Source organism: Egretta garzetta, unplaced genomic scaffold (genome assembly GCF_000687185.1).
Source record: "Egretta garzetta isolate BGI_Z169 unplaced genomic scaffold, ASM68718v1 scaffold172, whole genome shotgun sequence".
NCBI classification, from domain to species: domain Eukaryota; kingdom Metazoa; phylum Chordata; class Aves; order Pelecaniformes; family Ardeidae; genus Egretta; species Egretta garzetta.
This window is the reverse complement of record NW_009258951.1, coordinates 4,304,862-4,318,973: the sequence shown is the minus strand read 5'-3', so window position 1 is coordinate 4,318,973 and position 14,112 is coordinate 4,304,862. Positions and strand designations below refer to the sequence as shown.

At 36.7% G+C, this 14,112-nt stretch overlaps 1 protein-coding gene across 7 annotated transcripts in view; it reads left to right on the top strand.

Moving 5' to 3' along the window:
- Nucleotides 1–245: 245 nt before the first annotated feature.
- Nucleotides 246–14,112, top strand: part of IFT80 (intraflagellar transport 80) — a 55,140-nt gene continuing 41,273 nt past the window's right edge. For 3 of the 7 annotated variants that reach the window (XM_009634436.2, XM_035889988.1, XM_035889990.1), the window contains exons 1-5: nucleotides 246–406; nucleotides 1,632–1,716; nucleotides 2,487–2,708; nucleotides 11,301–11,411; nucleotides 13,713–13,781. In XM_009634436.2, coding sequence (XP_009632731.1) covers nucleotides 1,680–1,716; nucleotides 2,487–2,708; nucleotides 11,301–11,411; nucleotides 13,713–13,781 — 439 coding nt within the window. In that variant the 5' untranslated portion in view covers nucleotides 246–406; nucleotides 1,632–1,679. Of the gene's footprint in view, nucleotides 649–1,631; nucleotides 1,717–2,486; nucleotides 2,709–7,024; nucleotides 7,087–11,300; nucleotides 11,412–12,238; nucleotides 12,345–12,846; nucleotides 12,870–12,949; nucleotides 12,979–13,712; nucleotides 13,782–14,112 lie in introns of those variants that run through there. The other 4 variants (XM_035889989.1, XM_035889991.1, XM_035889993.1 and 1 more) reach the window with 4 other exon arrangements.

Here is a 14,112-nt window from a genome sequence, read left to right as displayed (position 1 = left end):
CCCTGCCATGAGGAGCGAGCTGCGGCCCCACCACCGCCACCTACGCCCTGTTCCCTCCTCCGGGCCGTCCGTCTTTCCCTTCGCTTCCCCCCGCTCTTGCTCAATCTCCCGCCGCCGTCTCTGGTCCTCATCTCCTCGTTCAGCAGCTCCGGTGGGGAAGCGGCTGCGGGGAGGAGGCGTGGGGCTGCGGTGTGAGATTGGGAGCGTGAGGCTGGGGGAAGCTGAGCTACGCTCACCGTGCCGGAATAACTCCTCCTTATTGCCCCATCGTTTTAAAAACTCCTAGTAAATGCTTTCAGCTAACCTGCTGTTGGAGTCGTGGCGGACTTGCGATGTGGAGTGCATGCACTGGGGTGGGTAACGATGTCCCTGCTGATGACACCAGCTGCAGCTGTGTGACAGAAGGGTGAGCGTTCTGCCGTTTAGGCGTGCGTAAAGAGCGTTTGAGCCGTTTTCAAAAATTATAATATAAAGTTCTGGCCTTGTCTTTCAAAGTAAAATAGTCGAATTCTGCAAGAATTTTTTAAGGGTGCCCCTGTAGTGGGAGCAGGGAGGGATTGCAAGCTGGAAGCTGACGATAGCAACATGCCTGTTAAAACCCCAAGGGAGAAATAAACAATTAAAAACTGCCAAGCAGCAACTGAAAAGGTGGGTTTGGCAAGTTGTGGTGTGCATAGGAAATAGAACGAGATAAGATCCGTGCATCCAAATAAATGTGAGGTAGGAGAAGGAAATTAGACATTCAAGTATGAGAGAGACAATTATTTTAAAATAACTATTGTGTGTGTTTATCAATTAAAGGTTGAAAATAAATTACTTTATTCTTTGGGCATGGAACATTATGGTTTAGGACTATTACCCTTTTAAGGCTTCTTAAATTCTGCACAGGAACTGTTCGACACACAGTCATTTTTATAGTGAAAAAATTCCAGGAGATTAGAAGGCCATGTCACGCATGATTGTGCTCTCCTCAGAGTATCTGCTCCAACCGTCTTGCTCTCACTTCTTTGTATCCTGAAGGACGAAAAAGTTTTACCCTGGATTAGTGCCTCTACCCTGTCCTAGCACAGACACGCAAAGGCTTTTGCTGTCACAAGAGGGAAGGGGATGAGAGGGTGGGACCCCATTGAACTGCTTACGGAATTACTGTGTTGCACTACAGTTCACGGGCTTTACAGATAGAGGTGGATGAAAGACTCAGATGTTGCATTACTTTGTCATGGCAGGATTAATTTCATAGTATGGCTTTCCTCTAAATTTCCTCACAGTGCTCTCACTAAGCATGAAGTTCCTTGAAAAGTTTGTGATTCCAGGTTTTCCCTTGCTACCTTCATGGCTATTTGTCAGCACAAGAGAACTTCAGCTTTTCAACCTATAATGTTTCAGCAAAATGTTCCTAGCATCACTTGTTCTTTAAATTGCCCAGTCTGTTTATAGTAAGTGATCAGATAAATATGGAATTGGGTACTATACAAACAGAATTCCCTTAAAACTCAGGTCTGTTTTGGTACTTATTTTGCCACAGTACTAATGTAATATTATTTATTTCAAAACTTTTTATTTTGATGTTAGTGTCTTCCTTTTTAATTTCAGCTACTTACTTACTCAGTGTTTGTTTTGTTTTATTTCAGTTATAACATACCTACACATTTTTTTAATGCTCCATCTGAACAACTGAAATGAGACTGAAGACTTCACTTTTAAAGGAACCAAAACATATCCTTTTTCTCCGAATAAACAGTAGAAAAACATGTTAATTCTGAACAGCCTCTTTTCCAGAAAGGATTTATTTGTCATAAATGTCATAGTAAAATATCTGTAAATTGCAGGTGACTTTTTTTTTTGCTTTTCTTTACTTTGCCATTCAGTGCAGCCTTTAAACGCAACATTTTAAGAGATGCTGAACACTCTTAGAGTAATACCTGCCCTTTGGAAGCTATCAATATTTTACTAGAAAGTTTTGAGTTTTTCTTGCCTTTCTTACTTGTAGTGATAAGTTAAAAGCTTTCCCAGACAGTAAATAGGAGTAGTGATAGATCTACTTGCTTGTAATAAGACATGCATGTAGCAGATATAAATGAAATTGTAATTCTCCTACTAATAAATTAGATATGTCAACAACCTATATGATGTGGTGATAATAAACTGACACATCTGAATGATAGTTGGGTGTTTTGTACTTGTGTTGTGCACTAAGACCCTTTTAGAGGTGTAACCCAACATTTCAGCTGGGTTTCAATAAGTATGCATTATAGTAAGAACTATATTTTTACACAATACAGTTTGCTGAATTTTTACCAGCTTTTTTTGAAGCAAAAGAACAAAGAAAAAATGAAGAATTGTTTTCTTTATAGAATGCATTCAATGGAATTTCATCAAAGTAATTTTCCTGTACTGTTTCTTCAGTTTTGTGTAACCTACATGAGATATTTTGTAAGCTTATTTTTAATAACTAACATTTTCAGACTTCCTTAACTAAATTAAACATAAAGAATTGGTTAGCTGTGTGGGATGGACTACAGCTGACGAGCTATATTCCTGCAGTGATGATCACCAAATTATGAAATGGAACCTTTTAACTAGTGAGACTACTCGAGTAGTGAAACTTCCAGATGATATTTATCCCATAGATCTTCACTGGTTTCCCAGAAGTATAGGTGGGAAGAAACAGTCCCACGCAGAGAGCTTTGTTCTAACAAGTTCTGATGGTAAGTCAATTTCAAATATTTATAATTTCATACTACTTTGTGCTTATGTCACTCAAATACATGAGAAATTATTTGCAGTTAAATAGTCTGCAATAAAACAATTTCAAATTCCTGTACACCAGTTGCACTGGTGTAAAATTAGTGGTTGTTTCAAATGTAATACATTGTATTCTATAATCTTCTCTGATACAACATTATCAAACGTAACTCTGACAGCAGATATATATATATATATTTTTATGTAGGGTCAATTTCTACCATCTTTTTTCAGTTTCATAAACTGGTAGCTTTAAATATGTCTGCGTGGCATGCCTACATGATACTATATTGCTTATAGTTATGAAAACGGAAGATGGCCACTGAAATTGGTTAACCGTTACGTTTAATATCAATGTAGTCCATTTCTTGGATACGTTACAAGAGCATGGCTTCTATCTGGCTTCTGTTCTGACTTGAACATCCTTCTGAAGTATCTGGTTCTGGCTGTTGTCAGGGTATACTATATATCTCCACTATACTGGCAGATGTCTATCCAGTGTAGTGTGTGTATATCCAGTATGCTGCTATTTGTCCAATATACTAGTGTACTGATACTAGACTACATGATCCAATATAGTAGCTACTGCATTCCAGTATATGGATTCTGTTTTGTGGAAGGGAGGTGGGAGCAAGAAGGTTCGATGATTGCCTGGGTTTTTTTCTTCCTCTCCAAAGAGACTAGAAATTGATTTTGTGCAACTTGTATACAGTCAAATTTTTCTTACTGCATGAATGCCAATATACTCATAACCCCAGTTCAGTGAAGAAAGCTTACATAACTAGTTTCATTATTATTTTACATTTATTATGAAGCAGTCTGCACAGTTCAGGTCAGACTGTCTCCTCTCAGTACTGTAATGGGGATTATGTTCCATGCCATCAGGAATTTTCTGTGCATTTTTGCCCTTCCTTTTCTGCCCTCATCCCTTTTCTTTAAGAAAAAAACATATGGGGTCTCTTCTTCTTGATCTAATTCCTTGTTTGAACAAAATAAATAAAATAATGGTAAAAAGACATTTTCTTAGCACCACCCTCCCCTTCTGTTACAAGAAACCTACTGTGTAGAAGTGCTGTAGTTCAGATGAGAGTGTTTCTTCTTCAACCTACCAGTTTTAAAAAGGGGTTGATCCTTTATGAAATCTGCTGGTTTACATTGACCTTGTTATAAAAATTGTGTTGGGATGAAAGCTCTGCTAAAAAACAAGGCCTTAATGTAGACTGGGACTGCCTCACTGACAATCCACTGGCAAGAGCCTGCTGATGGGGTGGTGTGTTAGTTTGTGACTGCTTTCTGATACTTTCATGCGTTACAGCCAAGAACTTGGCATACAAGTGACTTGGAAGAGTTGTCTACAGCTTCCTGAGGAGGGGAAGTGGAGAGGGAGGTCCCTCCACTGGTATCCAGTGATAAGACTCATAGGAATGGGTCAAGCTGCACCAGGGAGGTTTAGACTGGACATTAGGGTTTAGGCTGGACATGAGGAAGCATTTTTTTCCCAAGAGGGTGGTCAAACAGTGGAACAGGCTTCCTAGAGAGGTGGTTGATGCCCCAAGCCTGTCAGTGTTTGCGAGGCATTTGGTCAACGCCCTTAATACCATGCTTTAACTTTTGGTCAGCCCTGAATTGTTCAGACAGTCAGATGATCATTGTAGGTCCCTTCCAAGTGAAATATTCTACTCTATTCTATGACTTCCTTGCAGAAGTTGGACAGTCCTTATGCAGGACCTAACTTTTTATACCTTTGTGTTTTACTCAGTTGATAGTGCTGTTGAAGGTTCCAGAGTAAGTAAATAAAATTATCCCGCTGGTAGTAGTAATTATGTGCCACAAAGCAGCAGATTGCATCAACACACTGAACTTAGTTTGTATTCTTTTGTCAGTGGTCAAAGATCTTGGTGGTAAAGCTGTTATTTCTACACAAATGGCAGTGATGGGAGTTTCTCAACACTGAACTAAAAGCAATATGCTGCTCTAAATCTCTGCCAGCTTTTTCAGGCAGAACAGATCATGGACAATTGTTGTAGAGAGTTTCCATCAGGATAATAATGGCCACCTGCCCACGACCCTGTTGATAGCTTTCACAGGGACCTATTGATACTTTCAATGGGAGTGATGGAGAATTTCCAGCTAACTTCTGCCCGTGTTTTCGCCAGAACCTTGAATTTGTGGGTCTAGTGTGTTTTCTTTGGTGAGGGGAACTTACTGTAGGCTTTTGGCTAGCTTCACAGTGAGCTTGATTGGGAACAGGGTTTGTTACTGGGCATTAGCAGTCTGGAGCTGATGCATCCAGCATGGCTTCCTGTACCAATGGAGAGGGGTAATATGTATTTGAAGAAGGTAGAGGAAATTAATTCCTTGCATGAACTTTTGGAGATTTCTCTGACTTTTGGCAATAGTTGTGCTTAAAAGTTAGGAGGGCTGAGAGTTCAATTCACAGAATGGAGGCCAAGATTTCTTCAAGGTATTCAGTACTTCCTAAGGAATAAATGCACTGAACATCTGGAACAAAAGCAGGACATCTTTTGGCTCCCTATCGCTTCCTAGATGGGGAGGGAAGGTGAGGAGAGAAGTTCAACCAAGCAGAGTTGTACTTTTTGCAATACTTGGTGCTGAACTTTACTATGAATTTTAGGCAGCTGGGTTTAATGAAGTATTGCTTGTAGAGCTCTTAAGGTGGAAATGGAAGCTTTTTTGAAAGCTGAAAGGAAGATTCATCTCTATCAATTAATCTTTGCATGCATTATAGTGTTATGCTTTGGGGGGGCAGGATTTACCTAAACAAAGATGTTCTTCAGAATGTCAGCCAGTGATCAATATTAACTGAGCTGATTGCTATGGGATTTGTATTCCTTTCCCTTCAGTGATAAACATGGGATGGAGGGATTTCAGTAGGTCAGCCAGTGCTTTTAATTTCTTGCTTTTTTCTCCTTTCTTTTTCTTTCTCAGTTTTCGCATTTGTATTTCTAATGTCCTGTTTCTGTAAGGTTCTAAATTGTATCTGTAAATAGCGAGCAAAAGAACAACTGTAGTAAGTCAGATCTCCTGTTGTTTTATTCAGTTTTCCAGTGTTACTAAAACAGTATGTTAATATTTCATGTTGGGCTTGAATAATGCTTTGACAGTTGATTGAAGAAATATATAAGGGCTGCTGCTACTACCTTAATGAAAAAGAATAGTTTTAAAAATCTGCTATGCAATTTTTCTCTCTTATTTTCCTCTTTTTTTTTTTTTATATCACTAAGATAGGTAAGGAAAAATAAATCATATTCATAGATGTGTTTAGAGAGGTTTTTTCAGAAGTGCTCAAAAATCAGCATATTGCAGGAGCTGTACATTCAGAAATACCTTAGTCTGTATGTAACCTGATATAAATTTAGGTAAAATATCAGTTCTTAACTGTCATGTCTAGTAGGTGTGAATGTTTGCCCTTCTCCTCTAAGTGGATTAACTGAAACTACAACAAAGAGCTACAGTTTAGGAATAAAGATTCACAAATAACACTATGTATAGGTAGGCCCCAGAATCTTTTCCAGGATGCATTAGGACCTTTGCAAGGCTATCAAATTAACTACTAGAAGCTGCATTACTTTAAGTGACATGCATCAGTGGCAGAGGTTTGAAGTGAGGGGTTCTTGCAGCTTAGCAGACGATTTTTCTTGCTGCTCAAGATTTTAGTTGTATGTGACCAACAAGTTCTAAACCAGCTCCTTAATGTTGATCTTCATTTTCCTCGATAAGGCTTTTGTGTTCATTTGCTTATAACTTTGCCAAACTTTTTTTTTGTCTAACCTAAAGTTATCATCCTAAGATCTAGCTAATGTTGAAGTACTTTATAAAGATCTGATCTACAAGACATAGTGAGAGGAAGGTCAGGAAAAATTCTGTCACCTCCGTAAGAGTAAAAAAAAATAAATTAAATACTATTGAATGAGGAAAAAAATTCTGAGACATGTAGATGATCATGTAGTCATATCTCTGTTAGAATTCATAGGCACTTGTGAGTCTACCAATTCTGTCATTGTCCAGTTTTTGGAGATCAGCTTGATTAACTTTCACTTTCTTTTAATGCAGCTGCTTCTTGCTTGCATGCAGCATAAACTGTTTTGGCTATCTTTGCCAACTTTATTGCAGTGGGGTTTGGGGTTTTTTTTGTTTCTCTTTTTAAAAATGTATTTCTCAGCACATCCCTAAGGCTTATCATCTTTATGGTGCTGTAGCTGGGATAGGTATTGTCTGATTGAAGTGTGCAATCCACTAACTTCCCCCGTTTCCCAAGGTGACACATCCTTCAGCTCTTCAAGCCAGCCTGGTGATCGGTCGTTGGATAATTTTGTATCAGTGAGTTGAGTTTGTGTTCCGCCCTTGCATTCCTTCTGGACATCTGGGGCTTTTATTGCTATTCCTGTCGTTAATTTGAACGCTACTGTTTTGCTAGCATAGCACAGTGCAAAGTAGAACCGAGCTTTGCTAGGTGAATTGCTGTTAAAACTAAATGCTTTATGGTTGTTACAGAGCAGTAGATACTCTGTGGTAGGAAGATAACATGCAATACTATTGTAGAAGGAAGATAGGATGTAATTTCTGTTTAAGTGAACAGAGTAAATCCTAATTTGTTTATATGTTTATAGAGTGATAAATGTAAAAAAAAACTGGATGAAGAAACCTCCCCAGAAACTTTTTTTTTCCTTGAAGTTCTGTTCCCTAAGAAAACGAGACTTCCATGACTGGTTTTGTAGGGGGACTGGCTGGCAGGTAATCAGTACCCACCCTCCTTGGGGGGCTTTATGGAAAGAGGCAGCTATGTGATGGAAAAATGCCGAATTAGTGGACACCCTCACAGAGGGGGCAGCTGCAACATGGGCTACAGGCAGTCGAGGCAGGGAGGAGTTGTTGTGCTTGCCCTCACTGAAGGGAAACATCCAGCTGGGGTCCCTTCTGAGGCAGCAGGGAGTCCAGCAACACAAGTTGATTAGGTTTGCAGTTACTTATGGGATGAGTTATTTTTGCCATAATTAATTCACAGATCACAAAACCCAAGATCTTCAGGTTTTGTCTTGCACAAGTTAGTACTTCTTTTTTTTGTAGGGATTTTTTACCTAGTTAACTGTTAGGACAAAGGGATAATAAGCTCTTAGCATTGATCAGTGAACTCATCCTGAACATTCAATTTCTGGAAAACTGTTCATGAAATGTATTTGCCAAAAAATCATTGGGTTTTTTCTTTTTTTTTTTTTTTTTTTTTTTTTTTCTTCAGTGAAATCAAAATACAAAACAGTGCTAACCTAATCTGTGAACAATTAAATTGAGGTCAAAACTTAATGTAGAAAATTTCCAAGTTTTTATGTCCTAGGGTAACCTAGCACTTTCAAGAGAGAGCTTACTTTGTAAAGATTTTTTTTTTGCATATGCAAGTGAATTATTGCATTGTAAAAGTGCATGAACAAGTTTTGCTACTTAATTGCTATTTTCTAAAAACCTTACATTTAAAATTCTGTTTAACTGTTACTTATATAGCATGCCTTATGTGTCAAGCCTGCAATTTTCCTGCAACAGCTAATTCATCTCTGTGATAAGGATTCCTGGAAATCTGCTGAATCCAATGGAAACAGAGTATAATGTCTTTACAGGGTTGCATTAATTCCTGGTTGAACTCCAGATGTTTGTGAAATTAGAGCAAATGTAAATTTAAGCCTCTTGGGTTTTCTTCTGAGTTGCATCTCTTGTGGGATATTGTTCTTTTACTTCCTATTTACATTTATCTGGTTGCTGCTTTTTTACAAAAATAAAGAATATGTTCATCTTTAAACTGCTTATTAAGCACAAATCATAAGTGACTAGACCTATTTTTTCAACTTTTTATGTTATTGATAATTTTACATTAGGTCAGCGTTTAAGAGTCTATGAAAAGTAATGAACAAAACATACATGTTTTATATTCTGTATTTGAGTAGGCTGCTAATCTCCCACTTGAAATTCCTCCAAAACTGGAGAGTCACTTTAAGATTGAGGACAGCTTCTGGCTTTAGTACATTAAAAAAAAAAAAAAAAAAAAAAGGAGCAGTATTTTACAAATCTGAGATGTAAAGTAAGAGTAGGTTGAATCACTTCTATCTACTCTAAGCATACAGCTAAAATTTTCCCTTTCTTAATTGTGTTATGAAAGCCTCTACTACCTTAATGTTAAGTTGAAGAACAGAAAGCAGAGAAATCCATCGAAACATTGCTTTCAGAGCAACCTCTATGCAGTGAAAAAAGCAGTGTCTAATGAGTCACATCATTTGATTGTCATCAGTTGTAAATTCACATGTCGGAAAAGTAAAGAAGTTGCAGAAGTAAAGATGATATCCATGGAAACTTGATTTGGCCCTGTTCTGCATAAGTATCACAATACAGTTTTTAAATGCATGATCACATTTTTTCCAGATGAATTCTATCTTAATGCCTAAGGTAGACCTGCTTTTATATGAAACTGTATTCTTTCCTGCTGGGCTATAATTTGTTATGTTTCACTATTTGAAAGATGCTTTGTGAAAGAAGTAAGAGCTTGTGGAGTGGGAAAGGATGCAAAAGATTGGTAAAGGAGTTAAATGTTTCCCTGAACAACAGGATTTTATCCTGCACTCAGTGACATGGCCCATTGTTTTCCTGATAATGTGACCTAACCAAAGTATTCAGTTGCTTGCCAACTGTCTGTTCCTTCATTTTAATTTATTTTTTCTCTTATGTGTTGAGGGGTTTGCTTACACAAGTATTGAGATCTAATGGATTCTACCTGGGTCAGTGCAAGCTGCTGTTTCAATATATATTTATACACAGAAAATGAGAATCTCACACCTGAGAGATGTTCTGTAAAATAACTGATGCGTGAATTATATAAAATATATTTTATAATTACAAAATAACATAATGCATTACATGTAAAATACCAGTACTGAAAATTTTAGGAAACTAAAAATTAACTGAATGAGGAAGAAGTGGTCGTAGTAATAATATGAGTTCTGTGAATTCGGAAAACAAGTGGGATTAACTAGCTGTTCAGAGTACTCTGATAGATATGAATATAAACAATAAAGAAAAGCAAAAATGTATAGTTCAGTGTATGATATTTTAAAAAGTCTGTTCAAAGAAACTGATTTTGGTTTGTATAAAACATTTTGCTTGGAAATCTTGCATTGGCAGAGTTTTGGCTGGATGATTATGCCTTTTTGTTTATGTACTGAAAAGTAAAATGAAGACAAAATGTGATTGTATTAATTTGAATAATACTATGGAGAGCCCTGATGTGTGTTTCATGGTTGTTTACCAACAGATCTACCAGAATGCCTTTTCTTTGTTTTTAAGGGCGGTGTTGGGGTTTGTTTGTTTGTTTTTAAGTTGAAGTCCAAAAAGTTAGAACACAATAGAAGTTGTTTCAAACTTCTGGCAGTACAGGCCACTTAAGTTTTGCCATCTTGGCTACTGTGATTTGAATGTGCATGTGGTGCAGTGGTGTCGTGTATTTTTACCTTCTATGCAGCTCATAGTTAACTTTGTTATCACCTGCATACACATATTGGTCTTGATAATGTGGTCCTCTATTGAAATAGTCACATATTTAGTTTCCAGTTCTGGTTCATCAGGTATGGCCTGTTTTATAATTCATATTCCCAAGCAGGATGTTATTAATGGAAAAATTATGCCATCTTAAGTGATGGAGCGTTTCCACACACTTGGTGTGAGGTGTCTGTGTACCGTTGATCTCAAAGAGTTCTGGTCACTCTGGAGGTTGCTTATAGTGGCTCACTGCCTGGCAGGTTAGATAAAATAATTTTAACAGTTTTGGCTTTAAAGTAGTTAATTTGAATCACTGAACTATTCTAAGCCATGCGTTTGTTCTGCCACATGTTTCCAAGTCCTCCTCTTTGGTCCAGTTTAAATTTGATCTTCCTGGATTTAAGCAACATCCCTCATTTGGAAAGAAAGACTTCCTCATGCTTCTGTTGAAATCATTAATAGCTTTGTTTTTGGCTTCTGTGAATTTCCATAACAGCTCCATAATGCAAGCAGTAATACTTCCTCCGAGCAACAAACTCACTGATGGTCAGATTGTTCTGGCTTTTCCCTTATCCTTTTGGTGTTGAGTGATTTTTCAGATCCTAAAAAAGAAAACACAAGGGCTCTCCTGGGCTGCAGTGTATATACCTCTGTTTGTTAGCTTTCAGACAATGAAATAGTATCAGGCAGTTGTGTCCCCAGAGAAACATGCAAACTTTAGAGGGACGTAAGAAAAATGAATAGGCAAAACAAAGATTGTGCATACCAAAAGGAAAACTAGCTGCAATGTTGTATTTTTTTTTTTTTCTTACAAGCAGTTCTTCTGCAAGAGCTCATTTGTCTGGGCTAATCATAGTTGTGAACAACATAATTGCATGTTTTGTTTTTTCTTTTTTGTTGTTGTTTGTTTCTGGTCTTGTTTTGTGTGTGCATTTTTAACAGAAGATAACACCATTACAGTCGTAAATACCCAATTCAAAAAATTGGATATACTATTTATATCTTGAACTTGTGTTTAGGGAAGTTCCACTTGATTTCAAAGTCAGGAAGAGTAGAGAAAAGTGTAGAAGCACACTGTGGAGCTGTACTTGCAGGAAGGTGGAATTATGAAGGAACAGCACTGGTCACAGGTAAGCATTCTTAAAGTAATAAAGTGTTTTGAAAACTAAAATAACAGAAGAGCTCTTTCAAAATAAAGCCTTTGGGGTTTTTTAATATGTAAAGTTGACGTGCCATGAAGAAATGCAAGGGTACAAAAATATAGTATTAAACAGAATTTGTGAAAAGTAAGTACTTTCAATAAAATGTGTAGAATGTAAGTACTTTGTTCTACAGGATAAATACAACAGAATGTTTCTGAAAAATAATTTAATTATGTTTAAAAGATTTAATCCCAAATTTCATAGTATATTTTAGTTATATTGAATTTGAATGAATAAAACTGAATCTATTAAGTGTTCACACACTGGTCTAGCTTGAAATTCTTGTAAGAAGGGGGAAATGGAAACAAAATCAACAATATAAATGAAATTAGCTATAATAAATTTTTTTTTAATGTCATTATCACTGGGGTTATCATCACCTTGTTTAATAGAGGTTAATTTGGCGCTATTCAATGCTGGTTTACAAGAATGTTGTCTATTTTAATTAATAGAAGATCTAGTAAAATATTTATCTTTCTTAGTGATCCTATTTATTAAAAGTTATCCTATTTACTTGAAAGTAAATATTTTTAATATCAGAGTGATTAGATGTTTCTGTGGATGTTCTGTAATTCATAAAGGAGAATATCTGATTTTTTTTTTTTATTATTTTTTTTACTTATCTGTTACAAAAATGTTTGCTAAGTTGGTACATTTATATCCCTGCACATGACATTTGGGGTTTTTTTGGCCAGCAAAGTTTACTGAGGCCTCATGAGCATCCTGAATGTTCCTGTGTTTCTCTTAATCATTAGGAGTTGTGTAGATCCAGCTGCAGTCTAACTCTCTTCCCTATCGAGGCTGGAAGAGTGATCTCCCAGTGTCTGCATCTCTACATGTCTTTTTGCCCTAAATCTTTTGGTAATTAATTGCTTTTGGCATTTTTGTTAAAAACGTCTATCTCAATGTTAAGGGGAAGCTAATTACATTTCCTGTGATAGACTTCTACTTTATGGGATTTCTGTTGGTGTCAGAATTTTCTACAGCCTCCTGTTGATCTAGCACAGCTGATTTCTTTGGACAAATTCCAACTCAGTCCAGAAGCACTGAAGATAATTTTGGATCTGCTTATTTCCAGACTCAGTCTGACTCTAAAATGCTGCTTCAAGGAAGTCTGTCTGGCATGTTCCTCTGAAATCCCAGAGGGATAGAAATATTGTTCTTTTTAAAGACAGATTTGCCTCAGGAACAGGAACATCTCCAAAGAAAAAGTCAAAATTGGCTTTTCAATCTTTCCTGGTGGGTTTTGGTTTTTTTTTTTGGAAAGGCTGCAGTGACACTTATGGGGACTATGGGAATTCATCACCATATCCAAACAGTGTGCTCTGAGAAGATCAGCTAGTCTTATACCACAGCTATACTTCGAGGAAGAGTGAGTCATTGATGGTACTGTATCAGTTAAAGTATTCTTTATGGCTGTATCTTAACAGTATCAAATGTGCACAACTAAGATTTTTTTTTTTTTTTTTTTTTACACATTTTAAACACTTAGAAGGTAGGTTGGGCAGATATAAAACCTGAAATCTGGTAAGTAAATTACCTTTGAATGGAAGAATGGCATTAAGCACCTAGGTGTACCTTTTTCCTCATTAATTGAATCTGGGAGGCCTAAATGAAGGCCCAGAGCTGTACATTTTAAATATGATAGCACACTAGGAAATCTGTGTTCTTCATGCATACATAACTATGCTGTATAGTGTATAAGAACTTAATCTTTAATAAGTAAACTTAAGTTTCTTGGTAACACGCAGTTATGTTATAAAATCTGAGCCTTCAGTTATCTTCAGTTTCACCATTTATCAACTGTGAATCCTCCAGTTTAATACATAAAATCTGTTCCTACTCTCTATGGACTCCTCAGAGACTCATTTAATCAGCCTCTGGGCCATTGAACTATAAATAGATGAAAAGTACTAGCAATGCTGAATAGAACTTGGGATACTTAAATAGTGATGGACTTTTTCTTCCCAGGAGCAGCTTCAGATTAAGACGACTATAGGGATTTTCAGGAGAGGAAGAGACTTGTTGATAATAGCAGAAGAACGGTCTTAAATATTTTTTCCTTAATATACTATCTATTTGCATGTTAGGAAGATGACTTAAACAATAGTTACCTGTAGGAAGACCTGGACTTACTTTAACTCTAATGTTTCCTAGAGAAATACAAGTGCCATATCTGTTAGACCTATTATTGCAAATAAATTGATGATTTCTGTGATAATTTTACAGTTGGTGAAGATGGCCAAGTGAAAATCTGGTCTAAAAGTGGAATGCTGAGATCCACTTTAGCTCAGCAAGGTAAGTTAATTTTCTTAAAGTTCCATTAGAACTTTTTAATTTGGGGTATTATGAAATATGTTTAAATAACAGACCCTAAATCTGGCAGTAATGGTTTGTTTAGGGATCTTAAGGCTTAGATAAACTGAACTAAACTTAAATGTAAATCATAGTTGAGTACAGGGAGAACTGGATTTTTAGTAAGATTATCTTAAAAAAATCTTCATTTTAAAAGTATTGTTGCAATGTGTTTAGACAGTAGTTTCAGTTCCACTCTAAGGATTCTGGAGGGGCTAAAGAATTAAAAATAAAAACATCCAGCTTTTAATACCAAGCGACAGACTCTTATGGT